Source organism: Carcharodon carcharias, chromosome 33 (genome assembly GCF_017639515.1).
Source record: "Carcharodon carcharias isolate sCarCar2 chromosome 33, sCarCar2.pri, whole genome shotgun sequence".
Taxonomy (NCBI): domain Eukaryota; kingdom Metazoa; phylum Chordata; class Chondrichthyes; order Lamniformes; family Lamnidae; genus Carcharodon; species Carcharodon carcharias.
The window spans coordinates 22,110,738-22,131,686 of record NC_054499.1 but is presented as its reverse complement, the minus strand read 5'-3'; the positions used below and the strand labels follow the sequence as shown (position 1 = coordinate 22,131,686).

Here is a 20,949-nt window from a genome sequence, read left to right as displayed (position 1 = left end):
ATACAGAGTAAAGCTCCCTCTTCATCGTCCCCATCAAACACTCCCAGGACAGGTACAGCACGGGGTTAGATACAGAGTATTGCTCTCTCTACACTGTCCCCATCAAACACTCCCAGGACAGCTACAGCACGGGGCCAGATACAGAGTAAATCTCCCTCTACACTGTCCCCATCAAACACTCCAAGGACCGGTACAACACGGGGTTAGATACAGAGTAAATCTCCCTCTACACTGTCCCCATCAAACACTCCCAGGACAGGTACAGCACAGGGTTAGATACAGAGTAAAGCTCCCTCTGCACTGTCCCCATCAAACACTCCCAGGACAGGGACAGCACGGGGTTAGATACAGAGTAAATCTCCCTCTACACTGTCCCCATCAAACACTCCCAGGACAGCTACAGCACGGGGTTAGATACACAGTAAAGCTGCCTCTACACTGTCCCCATCAAATACTCCCAGGACAGGTACAGCACGGGGTTAGATACAGAGTATTGCTCTCTCTACACTGTCCCCATCAAACACTCCCAGGACAGGTACAGCACGTGGTTAGATACAGAGTAAATCTCCCTCTACACCGTCCCCATCAAACACTCCCAGGACAGGTACAGCACGGGGTTAGATACGGAGTAAAGCTCCCTCTACACTGTCCCCATCAAACATTCTCACCGAGTAGCCATGGAGCTGGGGAACGACAGGAATGAAACCACAGTGTCTGATGTTTAGCACCTGCACATGTCAATGCATGATGGAGTCTCTCGACATCTGAGGTTAATGCATCCTTGTAATTATATCTATGTGCAGTTTATTCAGATAAATTGCCTGACGAAATACTTACTGACATCCCGGAGATAAACAGGTTATTTTCACAGCTGCTCACTCGTCTGCCCAGCTCTGTCGTGCAGAGGCAGCCGAATCAGTAATGCTCCAGTTGCCTCCTGTTGCTGCAGTTATGATGTTGGGAGAAGGGACAAGCACAGCACAAGAGGAATAGTCTGAAGCATTCTGTGTTCAGCTCACGGACTGAATGTCCCCCACCTGCTCACAAGAACTGGGGGGAACAAAACCTCCCATCACTGTGAGTGGGAAGGATTGTGAGAGCAGGTTCCACACAATGGAATTGACCTCCTAATACCTGAGGGGGGACTGTTAGGCACAATTGAAAGCACAAGTTAGGTTTGTAGAAGGAGTTTTGCACTGAATCTAACCCCGTGCTGTACCTGTCCTGGGAGTGTTTGATGGGGACAGTGTAGAGAGAGCGTTACTCTGTATCTAACCCCGTGCTGTACCTGTCCTGGGAGTGTTTGATGGGGACAGTGTAGAGGGAGATTTACTCTGTATCTAACCCCGTGCTGTACCTGTCCTGGGAGTGTTTGATGGGGACAGTGTAGAGGGAGCTTTACTCTGTATCTAACCCCGTGCTGTACCTGTCCTGGGAGTGTTTGATGGGGACAGTGTAGAGGGAGATTTACTCTGTATCTAACCCTGTGCTGTACCTGTCCTGGGAGTGTTTGATGGGGACAGTGTAGAGGGAGATTTACTCTGTATCTAACCCCGTGCTGTACCTGTCCTGGGAGTGTTTGTTGGGGACAGTGTAGAGGGAGCTTTACTCTGTATCTAACCCCGTGCTGTACCTGTCCTGGGAGTGTTTGATGGGGACAGTATAGAGGGAGCGTTACTCTGTATCTAACCCCGTGCTGTACCTGTCCTGGGAGTGTTTGATGGGGACAGTGTAGAGGAATCTCTCCATCCACTCCTCTTTTCTGTATTGATGTGTTCAGGTCCCTATTTTTGGGCCGCATGCACACTTGCCCCATTTCATTGACACTTTGACCTTTCTCAGGTGACCGTAGGCATTGTTGGATGTTGAGAAATTTCCGGTTGTCATGGCGTGGGTCAGCTTGTCCCCGTTCGGACAGTCGTGGTTTGATGCTATCGCCAGCTGAGCGCTGGAACCCATCCGTGTGGGCACTGCCTGTTCGCTGAAGGCCCAATGTCTTGGCAGCTCCATTGGTCTAGAAAGGGAATCCCATCAGTACGCAGGGAGGCAGTTTGTGTGTGTGTCCATCCACCGCCAGTGAGCGGGACCAGCGGGAGACCCGCATTTATATAACGCCTTTCAGAACCGCCCCAAAGCGCTTTGCAGCCAAGTGAACCCCTTTTGAAAGTGCGATCGCTTTTGTAATGTAGCAACCAGTCTGTGCACAGCAAGATCCCACAACCCACAGTGTGATCGTGACCAGTCCAAACCTGCTTTTCTCTTCGCAGTGGAGGGGTAAATATTGTCCAGGACACAGTGGGAGAATGGCCCCTGCGCCACTGCCACAAGAGCTCATTGCTTCCTTTACACCCACCTGATAGGACAGCTGGAGGCCTCACTTTAACCTCTCATCCAAAAGATGGCACCTCCAACAGTGCAGCACTCTTTCAGTACTGACCCTCTGACAGTGCAGCACTCCCTCAATACTGACCCTCTGACAGTGCAGCACTCCCTCAATACTGACCCTCTGACAGTGCAGCACTCCCTCAGTACTGACCCTCTGACAGTGCAGCACTCCCTCAATACTGACCCTCTGACAGTGCAGCACTCCCTCAGTACTGACCCTCTGACAGTGCAGCACTCCCTCAGTACTGACCCTCTGACAGTGCAGCACTCCCTCAGTACTGACTCTCTGACAGTGCAGCACTCCCTCAGTACTGACTCTCTGATAGTGCAGCACTCCCTCAGTGCTGACCCTCTGACAGTGCAGCACTCCCTCAGTACTGACCCTCTGACAGTGCAGCACTCCCTCAGTACTGACCCTCTGACAGTGCAGCACTCCCTCAGTACTGACCCTCTGACAGTGCAGCACTCCCTCAGTACTGACCTCTGACAGTGCAGCACTCCCTCAGTACTGACTGTTTGACAGTGCAGCACTCTCTCAGTACTGACCCTCCGACAGTGCAGCACTCCCTCAGTACTGACCCTCCGACAGTGCAGCTCTCCCTCAGTGCTGACCCTCTGACAGTGCAGCACTCCCTCAGTACTGACCCTCTGACAGTGCAGCACTCCCTCAGTACTGACCCTCTGACAGTGCAGCACTCCCTCAGTACTGACCTTCTGACAGTGCAGCACTCCCTCAGTACTGACCTCTGACAGTGCAGCACTCCCTCAGTACTGACTGTTTGACAGTGCAGCACTCTCTCAGTACTGACCCTCCGACAGTGCAGCACTCCCTCAGTACTGACCCTCTGACAGTGCAGCACTCCCTCAGTACTGACCCTCTGACAGTGCAGCTCTCCCTCAGTACTGACCCTCTGACACTGCGACACTCCCACAGTTCTGATACCGGGATTGTCAGCCTGGATTATTCCTGCAGCTCCTCCTGACTCTTGAGGTGAGAAAGCCACCCACTGAACCCTCACCATCACTCCAGTCACTTACCCATGTGGTTCTGCATTTATCTAGCATCTGCTACCTTAACCCCAAACACTGTGACCCCCTTATTGATAACAAGACTCTGTTTCCCCTCCCCTCCTGTGCCCAAGGTGCTGATTCCTTGATGCCTCTTAAAATACAACTGTCCAGCCCAGAAACAGGCCATTCGGCCCATCTGCTCCGCGCTGGTGTTTCTGCTCCACACGAGCCTCCTCCCACCCCCTCTTCACCTCCCCCTATCAGCCTATCCTTCTATTCCTTTCTCCTTCATGTGTTTATCCAGCTTCCCCCATAAATGTATCAATACTATTCACCTCGACCACTCCCTGTGGGAGCGAGTTCCACATTCTCCCCACTCTCTGGGTAAAGGAGTTTTTCCTGAATTCCCCATTGGGTTTATTAGTGATCGGTCTGATAATGATGACCCATACTTTTGGATTTTTTTCTCTACATCTACCGCTATTTAATCACTTAATAATTTTCAAACGTCCTGTTATATGGACCTTCGAGCGACCCTTTTCCTGATGAGTGTCATCTCTCAGTTCTGGTAAACTTACCTTGTCAATTTTTTAAACCTTCTACAGTGTCTTAATGGGGCTCAGGCAATAAATACAGTCACTCCCAAGTGTGGTCTAACCAAGGAGCATCATCACTTCTCTGCTTGACAGACCTGTCCCTCTCAAAATGAACCCCAGTGCTTGGCACATCTAGTGCCAATCTTGTGAACCTGCCTCATCACTTTTGAGTGAATTGTGCCTCTGTATCCACCCAAGACTCCTTCGCTCGTTTATTTCCAGACAGCCTCACACTCGCCCATATTGTGGCTACAAGAGCAGTCAGAGGCTGAGAATTCTGCACCTCCTGGCTCCCCAAAGCCTGTCCACCATCTACAAGGCACAAGTCAGGAGTGTGATGGAATACTCCCCACTTGCCTGGATGAGTGCAGCTCAAGAAGCTCGACACCATCCAGGACAAAGCAGCCCCGCTTGATTGGTACCACATCCACAAACATTCACTCCCTCCACCACCGACGCACAGTAGCAGCAGTGTGTGTACCATCTACAAGATGCACTGCAGCAACTCACCAAGGCTCTTTAGACAGCACCTTCCAAACCCACGACCACTACCATCTAGAAGGACAAGGGCAGCAGACACATGGGAACATCACCACCTGGAAGTTCCCCTCCAAGCCACTCACCATCCTGACTTGGAAATATATCGGCCGTTCCTTCACTGTCGCTGGGTCAAAATCCTGGAACTCCCTCCCTAACTGCACTGTGGGTGTACCTACACCACATGGAGTGCAGCGGCTCAAGAAGGCAGCTCACCACCACCTTCTCAAGGGGGCAATTAGGGATGGGCAATAAATGCTGGGCCCAGCCAGCGAGGCCCACATCCCCACGAGTGAAAAAAAAAATTGGAATAGATTTGCCCTTTACATGGCTCTCTGTTTCCCTGACTAAGTAGGTGTGAGGCAGCCAGTGATTCCAGCATTGTGGTCAGACCTGGTGCTGTCTCTGACACAGGAAGATCCCCTTTCTGACTGGGACCCATTCATCATGTTCAGGAGCTGGACAGCCTCCCTGGCCCCTCTTCGAAACGTGGAACCCTGTCGCTTTCCCATCACACGCACACTCTGCCGGACATGGTTCCAAACTACGGCCTTCCGAGTCACTTTGTGATGTCAGCTGCTTGGGAGCAGCTTGTCGATGCTGACGGCCGTTTGGATGGGGGTCTTCACTGAGCACAGGGGCAGGCTGGATTAATTCAGTTTGTGTCCTACTGTCATTCAAAGCTGTAAACCCTGGATTTAATTCCAACCCCCACCACCAACCCCCCACCGCCCCCCCAGGCCCAAACCACGTCTTTCCAGCAAAAATCGTCTGCGCCTTTAATCCCCTTTATTCATTCACGGGATTGTGGGTGGGACCGACAAGGGGCCAGCATTTGTTGCCTCGTCCCTAGTTGCCCTTGAAGTGGATTCCTCACCCGGCCATTTCAGGGGGGCAGTTAAGAGCCAGCCACGAGGCTGTGGGTCTGGAGTCACATGTAGGCCAGACCGGGTAAGGAGGGCAGATTTCCTTCTCTAAAGGACATTAGTGAACTGGATGGGTTTTTACAACAATCGAGTAACGTAGAAAAAAAACATCGAAACTAGGAGCAGGAATAGGCCATTCGGCCCTTCGAGCCTGCTCCCCCATTCATTATGATCATGGCTGATCCTCTGTCTCAAAGCCGTACTCCCCATACCCCTTCACGCCTTTAGACTCTAGAAATCTATCTATTTCCTTCTTAAATATATTCAAGATTTGGCCTCCAAAACCCTCTGTGGTAAAGAATTCGCAGCTTCACCACCCTCTGAGTGACAAACTTTCTCCTCATCTCCGTCCTAAATGTCCTACCCCATATCCTGAGACTGTGACCCCTTGTTCTAGACACCACCCCCCCCCGCCACCAGCCAGAGGAAACATCATCCCTGCAATCCCTGCATCCTGTCTGTCCACCCCTGTCAGAATTGTGTATGTTTCGGTGAGATAAGTGGCAGTTTCATGCTCACCATTACTGATGGTGGATTTTATTCCACGCTTCTTTAATTAATCATGTTCAAACTCCCCAACTGCCTTACTCAGGCTCGAACTGACATCTCCTGAATGCTTGCGCAGTAACATAAGCGCTGCAACACCATACCCCTGCTTTGAGGTGAAGTCTTTGAGGTGAAGGACCAGATGATCATTTTTTTAGTGGTGGTTGAGTGAGGAATGTCGTCCCAGCACATTGAGGGAAAACTCGACTTGTCTCCTCAGCTATTCAGCCATGAGGGCTTCACATGTGGAGGGGGGGCCTCCTTAGATCACCCTTCCTCATCCAATCACCAAAACTACCCCTCAGCCAATAAGAGCCCTTGGCATTGGAGGGTGTGTTTGATAATACCTTCGAGGGGACCCATCAGGGTCTAATCTACTCTCTTTGCGTCTTGAGAAAGGTGAGTAGTATTTATCTGGGGTTGGTGTAAGCAAATCAGAGTCTCAAGCACAGCCATTATAAGTTGAAATGTGTGAGAAGAACACAGGAACCAGGGGAGGCCATTCAGCCCCTCAAGTCTAGTCTGTCACTCAGTCAGATCACAGCTGATATCTATCTTAACGCCGTCTCCCTGCCTTGGTTCAGGAACCCTTAATATGCTTCCAAACAGAAATAAGAACATTAGAAATAGGAGCAGGAGTAGACTATCCAGCCCCTCGAACGTGGTCCGTCGTTCAATAAGATCGTCTTCTACCTCAACTCCACTTTCCCAACCACTCCTTTGATTCCCTCAAGAGTCCGAAAATCTATTCATCTCAGTGTTGAACAAACTCCATGACTGAGCATCCACGTCTCTCCGGGGCAAAGAATTCCAAAGATTCACAACCCTCCGAGCGAAGAGATTTCTCCTCACCTCAGTCCAAGATGGCCGACCCCTTACCCTGAGCCTGCGGCCTCCTCATTCTCGGCTCTCCGGCCAGAAGGGGGGGAAACAGCCCCTCAGCATCGGCCCTGCCAAACCCTCTAAACATTTTATATGTTTCAATGAGGGCGTCCTCCTGTTCTTCTGAACTCTCGCGTATATTGGCCCATGTTCCGCTCGTTCTCCCCTCGTGGGTCAAGTGTCTTTCCCCCTCCCTCAAGATTGATGGATTAAGGCCCTGGGATGAAAGAGTGATGGTTTCCTTCAGCAACACTCAACTCCCAGTCCCTTTCAACCTTGCTTAAGGGACTGGTCACGTTGACTTGGAGCCAATGGCATATATCATTCGATTAATTAGGCCTAGGTTGGCGCTGCATGTTCTTGCGAGCATGAGCGGCTAATCTGGCCTACAGCCAGCCATTTTGAGTCAAGGACAGTGCAAGGGAGCGGAGCCTGGTACAGCAAGGGTTAATATGAATCCAGTAAAGGTTCTGAACAGAGACTTAAGCCTTCAGTGATGCTCTTTGAAGTTTGTGGTTGGGTGGCGAGGGTGTGGGTGGCGTTGGGGGGGTGGGGTGGGGTTATCTGTTGTTTTCTTTAAAGATTTTTTTTTTACTTACTTTTTTCAGTTTTATCCCTCTCTTCCCTTTTCTTTCCAGACCCCCTTCCGCTGATGGGCCGAAGGAGTCCTGGTTGGAGCCAAGCATCCACCAGCTTTGGCTCCAAGTCAACTACCCAGCAATTGCACAGCCAGTCAAGTATGCTGTTTGGTTCCATGGTCTTATCTTCCGGGTTGACTGGCCTCTCACTACAGTGATTGGCGCTGAGGGTTTAAGCGACATCTTACTCCGCCAGGTTGTTGGAGGGGGAGGGGTGGGGGGTGGTGGTGGGGGGGAAAGTGGCTCTCGTTGGCGAATCTGCCTGTCGCCTATGCACCAAGTAGGTCAGGAGTAGGAAGGGAGGGCGATCGTAAGGATTAGGAGCAGGAGTAGGCCATTCAGCCCATCGAGCATGCTCCACTATTCAGTAAGATCATGGCTGAGCCGATTGTGGCCTTCATTCCACTTTCCTGCCCCTCCCCCAAAGGTCTGGACTCCTTTGCGGGTCATAAATCTGTCTAGCTCAGCCTGGAATATATTCAATGACCCACCTCCATTGCTTTCTGGGGAAGAGAATTCCCGGGGAAGAAATTCCTCCTCGTCTCCGTCTTAAATACGAGACCCCATGTTCTGAAACTGTGCCCTGCACCCCCCCATGTTCTAGATTCTCTCAGCATCCATCTTGTTAAGCTCCCCCCCCCCCCCCTCTCAGAATCTGATACGTTTCAATAAGATCACCTCTCGTTCCTCTAAACTCCAATGGGCACAGGCTCAACCTGCTCAACCTTTCTTCATAAGACCAACCCCCTTCATCCCAGGAATCAGCCCAATGAAACTTCTCTGAACGGCTTCCAATGCAAGTATGTCCCTCCTTAAGTAAGGAGACCAGGACGGTGAACAATACTCCAGGTCCGGCCTTGCCAACGCCCTGTGGAGCACCAGACACACACAATACTTTGTAAACGCAAGCCAACCTCTGGCCCTGCCCCGGCTCATCCACTGGCGAAGCCCTCATCCACATGCCTTTATTACCCCCAGACTTTGACCATTGAGGGGAGGTACAATAGCATGGTGGTTATATTGTTGGGCTAATGATCTGGAGTTTGGTGAGTTTGAACCTCAGCTGTAAAGGTTGGAATTAAAAGTTACTCTTAGTAATGGTGAGTGTGAAACTACCCAGATTGTCATCTGGTTCACTAATGCCCCCTTTAGGGAAGGAAATCTGCCCTCCTTACCCGGTCCGGGCCTACACGTGACTCCAGACCGCACAGCCCCGTGGTTGACTCTTAAATGCCCCCCACCCGAAATGGCCGAGCAATTTATTCAGTTGTGTTCTAGGAGGCAGCTCACCACCACTGTCTCAAGGGGCAGTTAGGAATGGGCAATAAATGCTGACCTTGTCTGTCAGGCTCACAACCTGTGAAAGAATGTTTTTAAGAACGCTGTTCGAGCTGGATTCCCACTCTCTGTAAACTTAAGCTCACCCAAGGCCCTGCGGACTGTACCCCGAAAGCGCACCAGGCCTCAGTCCCTCATCACGCCCTGAGCTCACTGACCCACGCCTGCCCCACATCCAACTAACACCGCAACTGCTAAATTCTCATTCTTATGGTTAACCCCTCCGTGGTGCCATCCCCAGCTCCCTCAGCCATCCCTCCCTATCTCTGTAACCCCCCCCACCCCCCCTCCATCCCTACCACCCTCCGAGATCTCTGCGCTCCTCCAATTCCGGCCTCTTGAGCATCCCCCCCCCCCCGATTCCCCATCGCTCCACCATGGGCGGCCGGGCCTTCAGCTGCCTGCGGGGCCCTGAGCTCTGGAATCCCCTCCCTGAACCTCTCCGCCCTCCCTCCCTCTCCCTCTCTCTCTCTCTCTCTCTCCCTCCTTTAAGGTGCTGTTTCAAACCGACCTCTTTGACCAAGCTTTTGGCCGCCTGTCCTTCTTTATGTGTTTCGGGGTCAAATCTTGTTTGATAGTCGCTCTAGTGAAGCACATCGAGATGTTTTTCTGTACTGAAGGCGTTATATAAATGCAAGTTGTTGTTGTGTGCCAGACTGTGAAATGATGAGAGTGTACATCCCACATGGTTACTGACCTGGAACTTAGCCGCTTGACCTGAGTCTCTGACCAACGGCCAACATCGCTTTACCCAGCTTCGTCCAGGTCATTAACAGTCCAGGAATCTCTGTCCAACAACACCCAGGGCCGGAATCCTCCCTCCTGACTTAACAATAGTATCCAACCGACTCATCTGATTCAAAAGATCTCCCCCATCATCCAGTCTGTTTGTATTCATCATTCTGTGAACTTCTGCAATATCGCACTAACTACGAGGAGCCATTAGCTACTTTGGAAAGATTGTGACCAAGCTTTTATCCCATAGTGATGAAGTCACATGGTTACCGATAGATGGAATTAATGTCCCCTCTCTCCATTGCTCTTTCCCTCCTCCCCTCTCTCCTTTCCTCTTTTTCTCGCTCCTTCCCTCCCTCCATCCTTCCTTCCCTCCCTCCCCCTCGCTCTCTCCTCTGCTCCCACCTCTGCTCCCTCCTCCCCTCCCTCCTCCCCTCCCTCCTTCCCTTCTTCACCCCCCCTTCCTTCCCTCCATCCCCCTTCCTCTCTCCCTCCTTCCCTCTCTCCTTTCCTCTTTCTCTCGCTCCTCCCCTCTCTTTTCCTCTTTTCCCTCCTCCCCTCCTTCCTCCTCCTCTTGCTCCCTCCTTTCTTCCCTCTTTCCCTCCCTCCATCTTCTCCTCCCCATCCTCCCTCCTCTCTCTGTCTCTCTCCCCTCCTCTCCCTTCTCTCCCTCAGCTGCTCAGAGCACATGCTGGCCATGAACGACAACCAAGTTCAGAAGTCCTCGAGCTGCTCACTTTGGGGCTGAAAGGAGAGTTTGAATTCTTAATCTCTCCCTCTGCCGTGTCAAAAAACTAGTGTAAAAAGTGCCTATTGTATTCTAAGCTCAGCTTGACTTGCTTACAGATAGTGAGCGGATTATAACCCTCATTAAAACTGGTCCCAATTCATTTCTCCTAAGATGATAGGGAGTGTGTGGGAAAGAGTGTGCTTGTGAGTGTTATAGCTGGTCCTGGTTGCCACCAAAGATGCTAACTCTGGGCCCAATAGCTCGAGACATGGAATTGAAGCATGCTAAACTTGTATCGAACCCTGGTGAGACCACGACTGGATTACTGTGCATGTTCTGATCTCCAAATTTCAGAGGCTGAGAAAGTATAAGAGAACTATTTGTCAGGCTGTTAGCAGAGCTGAGAAATTATAACTCTGGGGCTGGGGCTGAAGAGCGGTGACCTGATTTGAGGTCTTTGAGGTGGCGAAGAGGTTCAAAAAGGGGTAGATGTAGAGAGAGAGATATCTCCATTCCCAGGATGAAAAATACAGTAAAAACTGGGGAACAAGAGTACTGGTCCAAACCGGTCCTGTACACCTTAAAATGGAACACCGGTAAAAACTGGGGAATAGGAATACTGGTCCGGACTGATTTTTTTTCCTGGAACTAGTGCAATATATGAGGAGGGGAGAAATGCTTGTGATTTTGTGGGACCTGTTTTTATTGTATGAGCTATTTGAAGTCAATTTTATCCTATCTTGTTAAATACTATTGGCCGCCCAGTTCATAGGGGAGACCAGGACAAGGGGGCCATAAGTGTAACAGAGTCACTAATAAACCCAACGGGGAATTCAGGAGAAACCCCTTTACCCAGACAGTGGGGAGAATGTGGAACTCGCTCCCACAGGGAGTGATCGAGGTGAATAGTATCGATACCTTTAAGGGGGAAGCTGGATAAACACACGAGGGAGAAAAGAATTGAAGGATAGGCTGATAGGGGGAGGTGAGGGGGCTGGTGGGAGGTGGCTCGTGTGGAGTACTATAGACACTGGTATAGACTCAGCTGGGTTCAGTGGCCTGTGTTCTTGTGCGTAAATCCTGTATAACTCCACGCTAAAGACCAGAATGCACCAGAGCTGCCTTTAATAGGGCCTGAAGCAACTCTGGTCCAAATCCAGGGCCATTCTTGTGACGTTCTAGTGTAGCAGGAGGGAGTAGCACTTTTGTGACTCACTGTACCTCTCTCTCTCTCTTTCAGATATCCGAGACAGTGGGCCCAAGCCTGTGATGATGTTTGTTCACGGGGGATCGTATATGGAGGGCACAGGGAACATGTTCGAGGGGAGCGTGTTGGCAAGCTATGGCAATGTTATAGTTGTCACCATAAACTACAGACTGGGCGTACTCGGTAAGCTCCAGTATTCATGTCGCCGTCTATTCTTCATTGAAGAGTCAGGAAGTTGTGCTAAGCTTGTATTGAAGATTGGTTAGACCACATTTACTATGGGCTCTGGTTTTCATACAGATAAAAGGATACAGAGGCACTGGACAGAATGCAGGGGAATATTTACAGGAATGAAGCCAGGAATGTTTATCAGGGAAAGGATTGACAGGAGGCACCTGACAGAGGGCTTTAAAATTCAGGCGGATACAGAGAGAATGTTTCCACTTGTGGGGGGGAGACCGAAACTCGGGGCCATCAGTGTAAGAGAGTCCCGAATAAACCCAGTGGGGAATTCCTTTACCCAGAGAGTGGGGAGAATGTGGAACTCGCTCCCACAGGGAGTGGTCGAGGTGAATAGTATTGATACATTGAAGGGGGAAGCTGGATAAACACATGAGGGAGACAGGAATAGAAGGATAGGCTGATAGGGGGAGGTGAAGAGGGGAGGTGGGAGGAGGCTCGTGTGGAGCGAACACACCAGCATGGACTGGTTGGGCTGAATGGCCTGTTTCTGTGTCATATATCCTATGTCATTTTATTTAATTCTGTCTGCTGTATTATCACCATGGCAAATACCTTCCATTTTACCACAGCATCATTGGCTAGGCCTGCAGTGAGGGTGTTGTGTCGAGCTTTGGACACCTGAGTTTAGAATGGAGCTCAGAGTGATGGATTGTTCGCAGCAGAGATGGATTAAAATCATGGCATGGGAGGCTCTGGCTGTGTGTGAAGAATAGGCCTCATTCACCAGAGCAAAGTCCTCGAGGAGGAGACCTGAGTGAGGCATCCAGATTACGAGTGCCCACGATGAAAACCAGGGAAACCTGTTTCACGAGAGTAATGTCAGGGATTAACGTGGAGAGGCCGGAGAGGCTGGGATTGTTGTCCTGAGAGCAGAGAAGGTTAAGGGGAGATTTAATCGAGGCGTTCAAAATCATGAAGGGTTTTGATGGAGTAAATAGGGAGAAACTGTTGCCAGTTTGTGATGATTGTTGCTTTAAGGCCAGTCTTACTGAGTAAGGGTCACATGGTCAGAACAGCCATTCAACAACGAGCGCAAGGAAGCTTATAATGGATGGAGTTTTCCTAGTCTAGAGAGTGTTTTGTACCCTCACGAGAGGCAGGCAGCAGCTCTGTAAATAAAGTTTGTTATTCAATTAAAGAAGGCTCTTGGTAGTACATATCTACACCTGGCAATGAGGATAAATGATCCTGGCACTGCCTCTCACCCTACAACTGAGTATCTCATTTTAAAGAAGGAAAAAATATATACTCACCAGGATGCCTCTCTTCGGGAGGATTGATCAATTTGACTCCTCCACGGAGGACTGGACTCAATACATCGAACGCCCCGGGTTTTATTTCCAGACCAGCGAAATAGGGTATGAGGCAAAGCACAAAGCAATTCTCCTTAAGCAACTTTGGGAGTCAATCCAACCTTATTCGCAGTCTCACAGCCCCAAGCGCACCCGACTCCGAATCGTTCAGTGAGCTCATGGATTCAGTGAAAGGCCATTTTCAGCCCAAACCATTAGCCAAATTTAATACGAGGGTTAGGGCCCCAGGCGAATTGATCGTGATTTATGTTGCTAAGTTGAAGCAATTGTCAGAGTGTTGTGATTTCAGAGCGACCTTGAATGACATGCTACAGGATTGTTTGTGGTGTGCACAACAATGCCATTCAGCATCAATTGCAGGCAGAAGTCAATATAAATTTTAAACAAGAAGTGGAGATAGCACTGGCCATGGAAACCACTGAAAAAGATTCGCAGGAACTACAGACCTTGAAAAATGGCGTTGTTTACCAGTTAAGGCAGGAATCTGCAGCCAATAATGGCATCAATACCACAGAAGCAACTACAAAGCGGGAATCAGTCCCAATCACTCAGAAATCAAAAAATATATATACCGAGGCAATCAGACAGTGTTCCTGAATTTGACGTTGGCAATTTGGGGGTAACAACACTCGTGAAATGTAGATTTAGAGAGGCTGAGTGCTATTACTCTCGCAAAAGAGGACATTTGATCAAGCAGTGCAGAGCTAAGTTCAGACTGCCCAGTAACCAGCCAGCAAAGATGTTAGAACGTAACATTAAAGAGCCTGAAGCATCTGATTCTGACATTCACTCTCTTTTAATCTTAAAACCAGTCAAGGCAGACCCTATTACTGTCACACTCCACGTAAATGAGAAACCTCTAGTTATGGAGGTGGATACAGGGGCATCAGCCCCAGTGATGGGTGAGTGCATATTTCAGTACCTGGGAGAAGGTACCCAGCCCTTAAGTCTGGAGAGAACTTCTATCCAGTTGAAGACTTACACGGGAGAAGCCATAAGAGTAAGAGGCACCACCACCATGGCACCTGTGAGCCGAGAGCAGACGTCAGCCCAGCTCCCAGTAACTGGGGAAGAATCAAGCCTTCTGGGCTGTGATTGACTAAAAGAAATCAAGTTAAATTGGTCTGAGATATTTCCGGTGTGAGCAGGAGGAATACTAGGTTTGTTAAAACAAAACAGAGTGTCTTTCACAGCGAATTGTGAAAAATCAAAGGCTTACAAGCCAAGTTTATGTTGATCCAGAGGTAACTCCCTGATTTTTAAAGAGAAGACCAGTACCATAAGAGAAAAAGCAGATGCTGAGTTAAATAGGTTGGAGGAACCAGGCTTCATACAGCCCGTTCAATTTTTGGAAGGGGCAGCACCTATCGTCCTTGTACTGAAACCGGATAAGACTGTCTGCATTTGTGACGATTATAAGCTAACAGTTAATCGGGCCACCAAGTTGGATAAATATCCAATTCCCAAAACTGAAGACTTGTACACAAAGCTGACAGGAGGTCAATGCTACACTAAGTTGGATATGAGCCACGTGGACCAGCAACTCGAGTTAGATAATACATCCCGGGGTGGATGTCACAATAAACACACACAAAGGCCTGTTCCAGTGTACGCGTCCACCTTTTGGCATGTGTAATATTTCAAAAGACGATGGAGAGACTGCTACACAGATTACCACGGGGCGTAGTATACCTTGACAATGTCCTCATAACTGGATTGACAGAGGCCAAGCATTTAGCGAATTTAGAGGAGGCATTAAAAATGTTTCTGGAAGCGGGAGTCCGCTTAAAAAAAGAGAAATGCACTTTGCGAGCCATCGAGTTTACCGATCTGGGGGACCACATGGACGCACAAGGATTACACCCCATGGAAGAAAAGGTTAAGGCGATAAAGGAGGCACCTTCCCCACAAATATCACCAAACACAAATCACTGTTAGGGATGGTAAACTACTACGGGCAATTTTTATCCAATCTATCGACGGTACTGGCCCCCTTACACATACTGCTGAAGAAACACAATCGTTGGTCGTGGAAGGCTCCATAGGAGGCAGCCTTCAACAGAGGAAAACAAAGGCTGTACTCCTCAGCCGTGTTAGTGCATGTTGACCTGCGACACCTCTCCATATGGCTTTGGGGCAGTGTTGTCCCATGAAATGGACAAAGACTCTGAGAGGCCAATAGGTTACGTATCAAGAACCCTCTCAGTGGCCGATAAAGGTTATTCGTAGATTGAGGAGGAGGAGGGACTGTCAATCGCCTGAGTTTAAAAATTGCACCAGTACTTACATGGCAGGCGCTTTCCTGTCATCTCCGAGCTATCCCGCCGATGGTATTGGCAAGAATTCAGTGATGGCCATTAATTCTCTCTGCCAACGAATACACTTTCAAGCACCGACCTGGGATACACATGGTGAACGCGGATGCCCTTAGCCGCCTACCCTTGTAAGAAAGCACCTTGCGTACTCCAAGAAATCAGCCTTGCACTGAATTTCTTAGACACATCACCCATCTGCACAAAACAGATCAGGAACTGGACCAGTCGAGATCCGTTTCTGTCCAAAGCGAGGGACCAGATACTTACAGGATGGTTAAATGAGCCAGTCTCCGAGGACATGAAACCATTTCTTACCCCCAAATACAAATTGAGTTGTTAGGATGGCATCATACTCTGTGGGGCAAGAGTAGCTGTTCCATGGCCAGGCAGGGAACTGCTCCTAACTGAATTACACAGCACTCGTTCCAGCATTTCTAAGATGAAAATGCTCAACAGGAGTTACATGTGGTGGCCTGGTATAGATACAGATATCAAGGAGCTGGTCAAGCCAATTGCAGTAAAAGTTGTCAGCTGCAGCCTCACTACACCCTTGGGAATGGGCTGTCCGGCCATGGGTGTGGATCCATATGGACTATGTGGGTCCATTCCGAGGCACAATCCTAGGCATTCCCAGGCTCATAATCGATGTACACTCAAAATGGATAGAGATTTTTGAACTGAAATCACCTACGCCACACGCTACCATCCAAAGGTTAGGCCAATGCTTTTCGACTCTCAGATTGCCCGAAGTCATTGTATCAGACAACGGAGCCGTTTTTACAAGGGCTGAATTTCAGAACTTCACCAATCTAAACGGTATTAAACACATCGGAACTGCACCTTACCACCCAGCGTCAAACAGACTAGACGGGAGAGACGGCCAAACTTTCAAGTCAGGATTAAAAAAAATTGTCGCGTGGAACCTTGGAAACCAAAATCTCACTTTTCCTTCTTTGCCACCACATGACTCCACAAGCAACAGAGGGAGTTCCACCAGCAGAACTGCTCATGAAGCATCGTCTCAGAGTGAGACTGAGCCTCGTATTTCCACATTTGCCAGGGAGGGTAGAGATGAACCAAGGTAATCAGAAAACAAGCCATGATTTGCAACATAGAGCCTGGAAATTTATAGTAGATGAAGCCGTGTATGTAGGAAACTTTGGCAGCGGGCCAAGTTGGATCCCAGGAATTATTGTCCGTGAGACCGGATCCCCCTTTCATACCAAGTAGATGTAGTATGCGGGATCGTTTGTAATCATGTGGATTCCCTGAGGAGCAGGGAGGTGCTTCCACAGTCAGTGTTGCCACCAAGGAATGTTGTTGAACCCGTAAATACCCAAGTACCTGATATAGACAGAACTGATGTCTCCGTTAAATCAAATAGTGATGAGCTGCCTGTGCCAAAAGAGGTACCCGTTATCACTGTTCCTGTTAGGGTCAATCCTGTAGGACAGCCCCAGGCTATAGTGTTACGCTGCTCTACCCAGAACAGAAAACCCTCTCAACGACTGAATTTGCAATTGCTGGGCCTATGTATATAAGTGTAGAACCTGAATGCAAGACAAAGTGCCAGTGTGATTATTTCTTAAGATTTTGGATATTGTTTTCTATTCATGTTTAAAGTAATTTGTGCAAATACGTAATGTGAAACAAGGAATTAGTGAGGAGGGATGTGGTGATTGTGGCTTTAAGGCCAGCCTTACTGAGTAAGGGTCACGTGGTCAGAACAGCCAATCAACATCGAGTGTGAGGAAGTTTATAAAGGGACAGAGTTTTCCTCGTCTAGAGAGTGTATTGTAGCCTCGCTAGAGGCAGGCAGTTAATCCAGCAGCTCTGTAAATAAAGTTCATTGTTCAACTAAAGAAGCCTCTCGGTAGGACATCTCTACACAAGGGCAGGGGTGGGGGGTGGTCGGTAACCAGAGGGACACAGATGAAGAGAATCGGTAAAGGAATCAGAGGGGGAGATGAGGAGAATTTGTTATTCACACAGCGAGTTGTTGTGTGGATCTGGAAGGCGCTGCCTGAAAGGGCGGTGGAAGCAGATTCAATAGGAACTTTCAAAATGGGGGAATTGGAGGGAAAATTGAAGGGGGGAAATGTGCAGGGTTGTGGGGGGTGGTGCGGGGGCAGGGGTAAGAGCAGGGGGGAGAGTGGGACTAATTGGATAACTCTTTTCACAGAGCCAGCACGGGCATGATGGGCTGAATGGCAGCCTTCCATGCTGTTTCAGTCTATGGTCAGTGAACCGGTATCTGGAGAGCATCAGTTTAAGTCGGCAGCAAAGGGAGAGACTGTGAGCAGCTTTTTCAGAGAAACCGGCACAGGGGGCGGGGGGAGGAGTGATGGGCCGAAGGTCCTCCTGCTGTTCTGTAAAACTTGTTGCCTCGATCTCAGCCTCTCCGGTCTCGTTGGGAAAGTCAGCTCCACGTCGAATCGAAGGTGGAAGGTTTATTTATTCTCTCCAGCTTCGTTCTGGAGCTAGGTTGGGAGAAAAGGAGATGCTCTGGGTTTGGGTTGTTGTTTTGGGGTCCTGCAGTGGTTTTCAGAGAGCCACCTCAGGGAGCTGAAGACCTGAAAAACATGAAATAAAGCTTTAAAAACCAGGAGACCAAAATGTCCAAGCGTCACAATCAGTCACCGGGACATGTGCAGGATGAAGACTCTGTCCAGCGTTTTTATATGTTTCTTTCAGTGAATAACAGAAGCCTCATCCCGCCCGTGGATGAGGTTTGATGAAAAATGCGCAGTCTTCCTGGCAGATTCACCTCTCAGGTTGGATGGACCAGGAAAAATCAGAGACCATAGCGCTGTTAATTATCTTAATTGTAAGCGGGTGCCCATCCGACATTTACGGGTGCCCTCTGACCGAAATATTGCGCGAGTGTGGGATAACTCACGGCAGTCGCCCAACGTCTGCTTGCGCAATTTCGGGCCTGACCGGGGGTGGGGTGAGCGTGACCCCACCCTGAGCTAAAACTGCAGCTCAGTGTTCAGCGATACAGATACGATTGGTTTAGTGTTCAGCGATACAGATACGATTTGTTCAGTGTTCAGCGATACAGATACGATTTGTTCAGTGTTCAGCGATACAGATACGATTTGTTCCGTGTTCAGTGATACAGATACGATCGGTTCAGCGTTCAGCGATACAGATATGATTGGTTCAGTGTTCAGCGATACAGATACGATTGGTTCAGCGTTCAGCGATACAGATACGATTGGTTCAGTGTTCAGTGATACAGATACGATTGGTTCAGTGTTCAGCGATACAGATACGATTGGTTCAGTGTTCAGTGATACAGATACGATTGGTTCAAAGTTCAATGACAGAGATATGATTGGTTCAATGTTCAGCGATACAGTTACGATCGGTTCAATTTTCTGAGATACAGATACAATTGGCTCAGTGTTCAGTGATACAGATACGATTGGTTCAGTGTTCAGCAAAACTGATATGATCGGTTCAGTGTTCAGTGATACAGATACAATCGGTTCAGTGTTCAGTGATACAGATACGATTGGTTCAGTGTTCAGCAAAACTGATATGATCGGTTCAGTGTTCAGTGATACAGATACAATCGGTTCAGTGTTCAGTGATACAGATACGATTGGTTCAGTGTTCAGCAAAACTGATATGATCGGTTCAGTGTTCAGTGATACAGATACAATCGGTTCAGTGTTCAGTGATACAGATACGATTGGTTCAGTGTTCAGCAAAACTGATACAATCGGTTCAGTGTTCAGTGATACAGATACAATCGGTTCAGTGTTCAGTGATACAGATATGGTTGGTTCAGTGTTCAGCGATACAGATACGATTGGTTCAGTGTTCAGTGATACAGATACAATCGGTTCAGTGTTCAGTGATCAGATACAATCGGTTCAGTGTTCAGAGATACAGGTATGATTTGTTCAGTGTTCACTGATACAGATACGATTGGTTCAATGTTCAGTGATACAGATATGATTGGTTCAGTGTTCAGTGATACAGATACGATTGGTTCACTTTTCAGTGATACAGATACGATCGATTCAGTGTTCAGCGAAATAGATACAATTGGTTCAATGTTCAGCGATACAGATACGATCGGTTCAGTGTTCAGTGATACAGATACGATTGTTTCAATGTTCAGAGATAAAACACGATTGGTTCAGTGTTCAGTGAAATAGATACAATTGGTTCAGTGTTCAGTGATACAGATACAATTGGTTCAATGTTCAACGACACAGATATGATTGGTTCAATGTTCAGCATTACAGATACGATTGGTTCAGTGTTCAGTGATACAGATACGATTGGTTCAGTGTTCAGTGATACAGATACGATCGGTTCAGTGTTCAGCGATACAGATACGATTGGTTCAATGTTCAAAGAGACAGATATAATTGGTTCAATGTTCAGCGATACAGATACGATTGGTTCAATTTTCAACGACACAGATATGATTGGTTCAATGTTCAGAGATACAGATACGATTGGTTCAGTATTCAGTGATACAGATACGATTGGTTCAGTGTTCATAGATAAATATACAATCAGCTCAGTATTCAGCGTTATAGATAACATTGGCTCAGTGTTCAGCCATACAGGTACGATTAGGTCAGTGTGCAGAGGTACAGATTTAATTTGTTCAGTGTTCAGCGGTACAGATACGATTGGTTCAGTGTTCAGTGATACAGATACGGTTGGTTCAATGTTCAATGATAAAGATACGATCGGTTCAGTGTTCCGCGATACAGATCCGATCGGTTTGGTATTCAGCGAAATATATACAATTGGTTCAGTGTTCAGTGATACAGATACGTCTGGTTCAAAGTTCAATGACACAGATACGATTGGTTCAATGTTCAGCGATACAGATAAGATTGGTTTAGTGTTCAGCAATACTGAAAGGATAGGTTCAGTGTTCAGTGATACAGATACGATTGGTTCAGTGTTCAGTGATACAGATATGGTTGGTTCAGTGTTCGGAGATACAGCTACGATTGGGTCAGTGTTCAGAGATACAGATACGATTGGTGCAGTGTACAGAGATTTTGAAACTATTGGTTCAGTGTTCTGCAATACTGATATGATTGGTTCAGTGTTCAGTGATACAGATACGATTGGTTCAATGTTCAACGACACAGATATGATTGGTTCAGTGTTCAGAGATATGGACATGATCGGTTCAGTGTTCAGCGATACAGATATGATTGGTTCAATGTTCAGAGATACAGATATGATTGGTTCAATGTTCAGCGATAGAGATACAATCGGCTCAGTGTTCAGCGATACAGGTATGATCGGTTCAGTGTTCAGCGATACAGATATGATCGGTTCGGTGTTCAGCGATACAGAAACGATCGGTTTAGTGTTCAGAGATACAGATACATTTGGTTCACCATTCAGTGATACAGATATGATCGGCTCAGTGTTCAGCAATACAGATACGATTGGTTCAGTGTTCAGTGATACAGATATGATTGGTACAGTGTTTGGTGATACAAGTACGATTGGTTCAGTGTTCAGTGATACAGTCGCGATCGGGTCAGTGTTCAGAGA

At 48.3% G+C, this 20,949-nt stretch overlaps 1 protein-coding gene across 4 annotated transcripts in view; it reads left to right on the top strand.

The window, feature by feature from the left end:
- LOC121272275 (neuroligin-4, X-linked-like) overlaps positions 1 to 20,949 on the top strand; it is a 1,033,091-nt gene that overhangs the window by 393,275 nt on the left and 618,867 nt on the right. For 3 of the 4 annotated variants that reach the window (XM_041178833.1, XM_041178831.1, XM_041178832.1), the window contains one exon: positions 11,565 to 11,714. In XM_041178833.1, the coding sequence (XP_041034767.1) occupies positions 11,565 to 11,714 (150 nt within the window). The remainder of the gene's footprint in view (positions 1 to 11,564; positions 11,715 to 20,949) is intronic. The other variant, XM_041178834.1, reaches the window with a different exon arrangement.